At 45.3% G+C, this 9,796-nt stretch overlaps 1 protein-coding gene and 1 long non-coding RNA gene across 3 annotated transcripts; one reads left to right on the forward strand and one right to left on the reverse strand.

The window, feature by feature from the left end:
• Positions 1–3,897: 3,897 nt before the first annotated feature.
• On the forward strand, positions 3,898–9,796 carry LOC108161124 (3,4-dihydroxyphenylacetaldehyde synthase 2). Of its 2 annotated transcripts, XM_033393446.1 has the most exons (3): positions 3,898–4,739; positions 4,818–5,052; positions 8,481–9,796. In XM_033393446.1, exons 1-3 carry the CDS (start codon positions 4,660–4,662, stop codon positions 9,696–9,698), a joined length of 1,533 nt encoding a protein of 510 aa, XP_033249337.1. In that variant the 5' UTR covers positions 3,898–4,659; the 3' UTR covers positions 9,699–9,796. The 2 variants fall into 2 exon arrangements, with proteins under 2 accessions (XP_033249337.1, XP_033249336.1); XM_033393445.1 differs by lacking the exons at positions 3,898–4,739; positions 4,818–5,052 and adding an exon at positions 7,537–8,030 and having other exon boundaries at positions 8,481–9,792.
• On the reverse strand, positions 5,103–5,861 carry LOC117188896. The gene is made up of 2 exons (XR_004472942.1): positions 5,774–5,861; positions 5,103–5,716 (listed from the first exon to the last, which is right to left on the reverse strand). It is a non-coding gene; the product is annotated as an uncharacterized LOC117188896 (long non-coding RNA).

The following is a 9,796-nucleotide window of genomic DNA, read 5'->3' on the forward strand; positions in this document are numbered from 1 at the left end:
ACTAAAATTACATTGAAGCTATGTATCTTCATTTGAGGCGGTCTTGCCAAAGCCCCTATTTGTTGCTGGGAATTCGTCTCTGCACTTTGACACTTAGTTTCAGGACATAGTATTTGTTAAAATATTTATATTGTATTTTTCATTGGACTCCACTGCAATGCGATGCGATGCGAGAGAAAGACAATTTTTTGCAAGAACAACGACGGCAATGCGATGACGACGACCACGGCGGAAACGACGGCAAATACGAAACGACAAAATGGCGACGGCACTGTCAATGCTGGGCTAACGGTAAACTTATAACGGTACCAGCGACACGACAGAGCATGGCAACACTGGCTGAGCAGCCAGCGGTCGCCTGCTGCGTTGTTAGCGACGCTTTTTGCTGTTGCTGTTGCTGTTGCTCTTGCTTTTACTGTTGTTTTTTTGTTGTTTCGCTCTTCCTCTATTTGCCGCGCTGCATCTTTATTTATTTTGTTCTGTGCGTGCTTCTTTCTCTGTTGCGCCGCCCTGCTGTGCTCCCGTTTCGGACTATGAGAGTTTTCTTTTCTTTATTTAACTTCTCACGATACTGTTTGTGCCGCTTGCCTTTTCGGTGCGTGCTGCACAAATACATTTATGCTTCTATGCATTTGTGTAGCCGTGTGTGTGTGTGCGTGTATCAATGTGCATACATATGTATGTGCATATTATGGATGTACGTCTACCAATTGATCTTAATATGACACAAATGATATGGTTAAATGAACACTTGTACTGGTACCATACGGAGCAGGGCGAGCGGTCCTGCAGAAGAACAATGACAGCGGCGACGGCGACGGCGACGGCGACGACAACGGCAAAGCCAACAGCGAAGGCGATGACATTTTTATTCTTGTTTTTTGGCCATGCGCATTTCCTGTCCCCCTTTCAATTCCACCCAATTCGTGTGGTGAGGTGGGGTGGGCTCATTGTAATGAGCATTACAATATTTGTAAAACGTAAAAACTTTAGCCCGAAAACAAAAATGTGTGTTTCCCCCAAGAATTATACGCTTCTGCTGCTGCTGCTGATGCTCCTTCACTGCTGCAGAGCGACAACGAAGAAAAAAAGAAAAATGATAATTTTGCTAGGGCAACAACAAGAACAACAAAGAAAACCAACGTCGGGCGACACCTTCGTGGCCCCAAAACAACAGTAAACAGCACTTAAAAGTCAAAGGCAGCGACGGCGACATCGACAGCGACGTCGGCAGAACGAACAAATATGAGAAACGAAACTTAACTCGACTCAAAAGTCCAAGTCAATACGCGCGGTCACTGACAACAAAAGCAACAAACGCAACAAAAGCTACAAAACTGCAAAAGCTACAACAACCACTGGGTGGGAGGCCTTCCAGGGGAAAACAAGCGCCGCCCCTTTATATTGAAAGCATTGGAAATCGTTGATAAGCAACAGCAACAATGCACAGACGTGTTTGGACATGCGCAAGAATTACCGCTATCTTATCGTCGGCCCAGCGTCGCCATTAAACAGTCGGCTGGGTTGGAAGGGTGGCGAGTGGGCTGTGAGTGGGCTGCGAGTGGGCGGGTGTCTCGCTAGGTGCGTGTGTTAGGTTGTGTGTGTGTGTGTGGTTGTCTTCTATTTCTAGGGTTAAAGCCGTTCCAGCGCAGGCGCCCTGTCACTTGAACACACAAACTGGCAGAAAGAGAGAGACGACTTGCTGTATCTGCAAAAGGTCTGTCTGTCTGAAGCGTCCTGTCCTCCAGCTGCCTGCTCGACTCGTCCCTCTCAGCGCCCACTCCTCTTAGCAGCCAGAGGTCCTGCGTCTGCAAAACGATTTTGTTTTCGAATTTATTTATGAGCCGCTTAGAGCGCGCCAAATACTTTGCCAAACACTTTGAACCCCGAGGCACAGCCCAACCCGAACCCTGGCACCAGCCCCACCTCCAGCTCCAGCCTTAGCCCCAATCCCGGTCGGAAACACAACAAAAACAAAATGGACACCGGAGGAAGGTCGTTCTAGGGGTTGGGTGTCAAACAGCTGGCTGCTTGTGCATGGGTCGATTGACAAGTATGTCCATCCTGTTGCGGTGCAAATCAATGGCCACAAGAATAGCACAACAAATAAAGAGTATAGCCGAGTTATCCGATATAAGATAATACCTACAAAATCATAGTCATTTGGAACAAAGTTTCAAAGTTCAATAGTTCAATAGGTCGTCCTCAGTAGTACCGTCGATCGTTGCCAAATTGGTAAAGATCCGTTGATTTTAATTAAGCCAATCAATTTGGCTAAGCAAGCTTTACGTTGTTTCCAATAATTGCGCCAAACTAGGCAACTCGGAAATTATTTCTGAATGTCGTGCCCTTAATTATCTGTCTTTATTATCCCATTGTGCATATTTTTGTTAGATCGTTTTGCATTGTTACAGTAAAACGCCATATATTTATATGATGTAAAAAAAACGAGGGAGAACGTTGTGAGTTGCTGCGTACACCGCAACTCTACAGTTATACCCGATACTAAGTCAGTATGGCTCTCCTGCGGCAGACGCCGCTAATATTGAACCACACGACAAAGAGTGCGTGCGAGAGAGACAGAAAATCAGTCTGAGCGTGACGTCGGGCGCTGCGTGGCCACTGCAAATTGATTTCTTGCTTTTGGCTACAAAAATGATCCGATCTGATCCAGATTCAGCAATCTGATAGATATAGTCATTATCTATGATTCTGCGTTTTTAGTTTTTTCGAATGTGCAATATTGTGGATGCAACAGATTTTCGTTCTTTGTGGGGGCGGAAGGGGGTGGGGCGAAATTCTGAGATATACGTTTTATAGTGAGATCTAACAGAAGTGCGGATACCAAATTTGGTTACTCTAGCCTTAATAGTCTCTGAGATTTGTGGATGCCCCAGATTTTCGTCCTTTGCGTGGGCGGAAGGGGGTGTGGCGAAATTTGGACACGAAACGGTCAAGGTCCGATATCACAGGAGTGTGGATACCAAATTTGGTTGCTCTGGCTCTTATAGGTTCTGAGATCCTTGAACTCATATTTTGCAATTGGCAAAGCCGACCATGAAACCTGTGTGTTAGAGAGAGACAGAGCGAGAAAGAATGAAATTGTTTTCTTGATTCTGGCTATAATAATTATACGATCTGGTTGAGATTTTACACTCTAGAACATATAGTCATCCTCTACGATTCTGCGTTTTTGGTTTTATCGTATCTTTAAAAATGTGGATGCCACAGATTTTCGTTCTTTGTGGGGGCGGAAGTGGGCGGGGCAAAGTTTTGAAATATTTTTGTAGCAGTGACATATCACAGATGTCTGGATCCAAAACATCGTTGCTCTAGCTCTTTTAGTCTTTGAGCACTAGGCGCTGAAGGGGACGGACGGACGGACGGACGGACGGACGGACGGACGGACGGACGGACGGACGAACGGACGGACAGACGGACAGACAGACAGGGCTCAATCGACTCGGCTATTGATGCTGATCAAGAATATATATACTTTATGGGGTCGGAAACGATTCCTTCTGGACGTTACACACATCCACTTTTACCACAAATCTAATATACCCCAATACTCATTTTGAGTATCGGGTATAAAAAAAAAAAAAAAAAATACCTTAATTTCGTTTTCATCTGTTACATACCTATTTCACAGACATCTTCTATATAACCTCTAGTCTCCGGACTAACGCAAAAGCTGGCATTAATGTACATTTTATATGGAGCTATGAAAAAGCTTACAGCCTTCCTTCTGTTGCATACATCGACAAGAATACAGCATACCCTTGAACTCTGCATGTACCGGGTACAAAAAAATAGGCTAACAACGATGCATACAACGCATCGTGACCCTGAAATGGGCTGAATGTCTGATGAAATGAATTCAAAATACAGTCCGTTGCAATACGGGCCAGTACCGTGTGATCTATCCACACTTTAAGTCTATGCACTTCCGCAGAGGGGCAGCGCTTACAAAATCGACTTTGACTTTCAAATTTTTCAGAGCTTTGTTGTGCAGCAGCAGCGACTCAGGCGTTGGACATCTAATGGAGCTGTTAATGGTTAACCACGTCAAATATTTTGCCAAATGAGCTGGGCCTGGGCTTGGGGCAGTTAATTGCTGCTGACACGATGATATGGAACCGGATTGGGAGAGACACAGTGAGCAGGGCGAGGAAATAGTTGAATAGTTTGATGATGATGACAGTGGCTGGCTAGACTGTTGCCTATTGTCTTTATTCAACAATTAAAGTCCATTTCATTAAACTTTTCTTCGACGTTTTTCACTTTTGTCTGCCATGTCTTGACGACGTCTTCTGTCGCCGCAGTTACATAAACATAAATCTCGGCAATGGGCCAGTCGCACTGGCCAAAACAAAAACTTGCTGCCAGTGCACATTTTCACACATAGCCGGATTTTTATTTTATTAACTACTTTTCGTTCGCTTTTACGGAGCAGCAGCGGCCTACGCGACGCTCGAATTTCGGATCTTATGGAAGCTTGGTTAAAGCGCAGCCAGCTCATTTGTAGACTCGAATGTCAGCGGTGCACAAGCGCGGAACTCAGACAGCGGCTGGCAAACAAACAAACAACCAACATCTCTGAAGATCGTACGTAGACTATCGCTCCCAGCCAGGATCATCCAATCCAATCCAATCGCAATGGACTTTGACGAGTTTCGCGAATTCGGCCACGCCTCTATTGAGTTTATTATCAACTATTTGAGCGGGATCCGAGAGAGGTGTGTGTTCGTCAGTGTGTGCGGTAGTCTATTGGTGATGTGATGGTTGATAAGAATCCTATTTTCCGTATCCCATAGAGATGTCCTGCCCAGCGTGGCTCCGTATACCGTGATCAACCAGCTGCCCAAGGAAATCCCAGAAAAGCCAGAGCATTGGCGCGAGGTGCTGAAGGACCTAGAGGGCATCATCCTGCCCGGACTGACTCATTGGCAGTCTCCGTATTTCAATGCCTTCTATCCATCTTCCTCGTCGGCAGGATCAATCGTTGGTGAACTACTGATTGCGGGCATTGGAGTCTTGGGCTTTAGTTGGGTAAGTTGGGTTTAGTTGGAATACGGAAAAAACGACTGGAAAAAGAGCTTGCCTCGGGATCATAATTTATTTTATTCCAATTTGAATTAGTCAGAAATCGAATTAATCGGTTCAGAGAACAACGAATATCGACACCTCCTACCACTCAATATATGAGATAGGAAGATGAAAAGTGCATATGTAAATGCTGTAAGTTAAGAGCGGATCTTTAAACGAGCGGAGCGCCGATTAGGTCCAAAGAGAAGTCCAACATGCTTTAGTTAAGAGCGCAGACCGAAAGCAAAGAGCGCGAAGATCAGTTGAAGAGAGCGGAGCATAGTTGAATTTTGTCGTTGATGAGTACTACCTGATCTCAAAGATCAAAAACGATGGTTGATTAGGAAACACCGGACAGGACATACTGCCGTGGGCTTGCTCTCGTTGTCCAATAGATTGAATTTGAATAAGTATGGGGCTGTACACACCCACATATTTTAAATACTTTCACAATTTTGAGTACTCAATCGAACAGATACTCGTAGAAGCACTACTGTTGGGCTTCCAGAACACTGAAGACGATGAAATTTGGTCTGAAGCAAGTGGAAGAAGTGACGAATGGCGGAAAATCATTTCCAGCGCAAATGAGCAAATTTGCAGAGTCGTATCAAGGCAAATATGTGCACAACTGAAATAGAAAAAAAATCAAAACAAGGAATCAATATCGACCGCTTGGTATACCTACTCGGTATATATATACTGAAGATTGACACGATTGGAAATGGATTGCTCAGAATTAGTCCACACTTGAACAAGAATGCACTATCCTGTGGGGTAAAATTGCTGAATATTTACTGGCAAAGAGAAAGGATTAACGAAACACCTGCCTTCCAATCTCCAATAAGTATCAATACTCCAGACAACGAATATAGTACCGCAGTGACACAGGTAGCATACAAATATACATAGAGAAACAACTCTTGCTGTTTATTATCAACTGAAAAAATATGTAATAGAATATATATGGTTTTCTCTCAATGACCCAATAATAAATAATCACTTACCATGCATTTCGCATAAAGAGAAGGTGCTCGAACTCAAAAAAATAATACCCCAGACGAAGTTCCATACTGCAAAAAACTGTAAACATAATTCATTGGAGTAATTTTGACAAGATTCACACATTTTGAATAGAAAATATGTTAGTGTTACAATTTTGTTGACTGGAAATTTCACAAAGATCTGTTTGAATACGAATTCTATCGTCTATACAAATTTCTCAACGTTCACTACGATCAAAAACTTTCAAAATTCTCTGAGATCTAGGTTGTCATTTTTAGCGATAGGCAAAGCCGACCAGAGAGAGAGAGAGAGAGAGAGAGAGAGAGAGAGAGAGAGAGCGAGACAATGAAATTGTTTTCTTCTTTCTGACCATAATAGTAATACGATCTGGTTCAGATTCTGCCGTCTATTCGATATTCGATAGTCGTTATTCTCCACAATTCTGCTTTTTGTTTTTGTTTTCTCGTATCTTTAAAATTGTGGATGCCACAGATTTTTTTCCTTTGTGGGTGATGAAGGGGACGAGGCGAAGTTTTGAAATATACTTGTAACAGTGACATATCACAGAAGTCGGGATACAAAATGTCGTTGCTCTAGCTCTTATAGTCTCTGAGCACTAGGCGCTCAGAAGGACGGACGGACGGCCGCTCGACGGACTTCATGGGGTCGGAGACGAATTCTTCTGGGCGTTACACACATCCATTTTTAGCTCAAATCTAGTATAATATATAATATAAGATTTTTCAGCATCGAGTATATAAAAAGACCGGAAAAAGTGTTGACTCTGGATGAAAGTCTTTATCAAAATTTGTTGTGCTATTTATAATTTATTTTATTCCAATTTGAATGAGTCAGAAATCGATTTAACGAATAGTCGAGACCTCCGATCAATCAATCTATGAGATAGGAAGATGATAAGTGTATATGTAAATGCTGCAATCTAAGAGCGGACCTTTAAAAGAGCGTAGCGCCGATTAGGACAGAAGAGAAGTCCAACAGGCTTCAGTTAAGAGCGCAAACCGAAAGCAAAGAGCACGAAGATCAGTTGAAGAGAGCGGAGCCGATTTGAACGTTGTCGTGGATGAATACTACACCATCTCAAAGATCAAAAACGACGGTTGATAAGGAAAACACTCAGCGATCCAAGCAACTCTGAAAGAACTTAGAGACCTATGCCGATCTACCTGATTTTAAGATTATAGCTGAACCAACTTAATGATGATTAAGGGAATCGCCAACTAATTGTTTTTCTATAGTCATGCGCCACGCATTATATGATCGTCATAAATCCACGATCAGCCCGATTATCGTTCCCTAATCGCCACCCACGATTAGATCCGCACAATGGCACCGTAGCCCTGTGGCAACGGCCCACTGTGGCACGGCTTTCAGAGAAGTCAGGTGCGCTACCTGAGGCAACCGGCTGCACAGTCTATAAAAGCGGCTGGTCATCGTAGTGCGGCTTCATATTGAACATCAGACTACGTAGTGAAGCATCAGCGGAGATTTTCGTTTTGCCAAGTTTAAACAAACCGAAAGCAAAAGGCCAGAACAAACAGAACGTGAAAAGTGCAAATAGAAACCGATACCGACTCAGTCAGAGAGGAGAGGGAGATAGTAACGCAATGGATGCCAAGGAGTTTCGGGAATTTGGCAAGGCGGCAGTCGACTTTGTGGCCGACTATCTGGAGAATATACGCGACCATGAAGTTCTGCCCTCTGTGGAACCTGGATATCTCTTGGATCTCTTGCCCAAAGACATGCCCGAGGAGCCTGAACATTGGACCGAGGTTCTGAGCGACATTAATCGCGTGATCAAGCCAGGCATCACGCACTGGCAGTCGCCCAATATGCACGGCTACTATCCCACCAGCACCTCGTATCCCTCCATTGTGGGTGAAATGCTGGCAAGTGGATTCGGTATCATCGGTTTCAGCTGGGTAGGTCAGAGCCCGCACCGTTGGTGAAATGTGCGGAGAAATCTCATTGTTTTGGTCAGATGAATGCTGAATGGGCGCCCATTGTGTGGAGAGTGAAAGTGGGACCGAGAACTCGATAAACTGGTTGTAGCTGCAGCAGATCGAAGAGATTGAATTTTAGTCAATCGCGAATTGTCACTTGCTCAAATTATGAAGATGAAACTTTGCCTCGGCCGGACAATGGACTATATTCAGTGTTTGTGTACCCTTAAAGATTAAGTGTGGATTAGAGTATTTACATAGTTATTGTTTACAAATGAATCAGGCCGATTCTTCTTCGGTCTGGAATAACAACTCAGTGAGATGTTCCATTGAATCATAATCATATTCTTGCTTTGATTGACGCTGGATGGCATTTACATTATCATATTTTCACCACTGACTTCAAGAAACTTTTCTCATCTTTCCTAGATTTGCAGTCCCGCCTGCACTGAGCTTGAAGTGGTGGTCATGGACTGGCTGGCCAAGTTCCTGAAGCTACCCGAACACTTCCAGCATGCCAGCGACGGACCTGGCGGTGGTGTGATTCAGGGCTCGGCGAGTGAAGCAGTGCTGGTAGCTGTTCTGGCCGCTCGGGAGCAGGCAGTGATCAGCTGCAAGGAGACGCATCCCGAACTAAGCGAGAGCGAGGTCCGAGGCAAGTTAATCGCCTACTCATCCGACCAGAGCAACAGTTGCATCGAGAAGGCGGGAGTACTGGCGGCTATGCCCATTAAGTTGCTGCCGGCCGACGACGATCTGATCCTGCGTGGCAATACGCTGAGGAAGGCAATCGAAGACGATGTTGCAGCTGGACTGATACCGGTCATATGTATTGCCACCTTGGGCACCACAGGGACGTGCGCCTACGACGACATCGATTCGCTGGCCGATGTCTGTCAAGCCTTGAATGTGTGGCTGCACGTGGATGCAGCATATGCAGGGGGCGGCTTTGCACTTGAAGAGTGCACGGACCTGCGCAGGGGACTAGATCGCGTGGACTCGCTGAACTTCAACCTGCACAAGTTCATGCTGGTTAATTTTGACTGCTCGGCTATGTGGCTGAGGGACGCAAACAAGGTAGTGGACAGCTTCAATGTAGATCGCATTTACCTGAAGCACAAGCACGAGGGCCAATCTCAGATTCCGGACTTTCGCCACTGGCAGATCCCCCTGGGCCGCCGTTTCCGTGCCCTCAAGGTGTGGATTACTTTCCGCACGCTGGGCGCCGAGGGACTGCGCAGCCATGTGCGTAAGCACATCGCGCTGGCGCAACAATTCGAGGCATTTGTGAGGAACGACTCGCGTTTCGAAATGGTTGCTCCCCAAGCACTGGGATTGGTCTGCTTTCGTCCTAGAGGTGACAATGAACACACCGCTCAGCTTCTTCAGCGACTCATGGAGCGCAAAAAGATCTACATGGTGAAGGCGGAGCATGCTGGACGCCAGTTCCTCAGATTCGCCGTTTGCGGTATGGATGCAAAGCCCTCCGACATTGAGTTTGCCTGGACAGAGATCGAGACGCAGCTGACGGCCCTCCTGGCTGAGAAATCGCTGCCTGCTCGGAAACCTAGCAATGTCTCCGAGCTGACGCAGCACTTTCAGATGCATCTGGCCAGTGATAGCGGGACCCACGAGAAGTCGCAGTGACGGAAATAGCGCCCGATTTATATACAATTGAACTATTTATGTTTAGGATGTCCTTAAGTTGTTCTGTAGATGTTAGAAATAAATTCAATTTAAATCTG

This window comes from Drosophila miranda, chromosome 4 (assembly GCF_003369915.1).
Source record: "Drosophila miranda strain MSH22 chromosome 4, D.miranda_PacBio2.1, whole genome shotgun sequence".
Lineage (NCBI taxonomy): Eukaryota > Metazoa > Arthropoda > Insecta > Diptera > Drosophilidae > Drosophila > Drosophila miranda.

Excerpts from the sequence above, each read along its gene's own strand:
- LOC108161124 (XM_033393446.1), top strand. The coding sequence starts at position 4,660 with ATGGACTTTGACGAGTTTCGCGAATTCGGCCACGCCTCTATTGAGTTT. Across the intron at positions 4,740-4,817 it reads TTGAGCGGGATCCGAGAGAG|AGATGTCCTGCCCAGCGTGG; the intron begins GTGTGTGTTCGT and ends CGTATCCCATAG. Across the intron at positions 5,053-8,480 it reads GAGTCTTGGGCTTTAGTTGG|ATTTGCAGTCCCGCCTGCAC; the intron begins GTAAGTTGGGTT and ends CATCTTTCCTAG.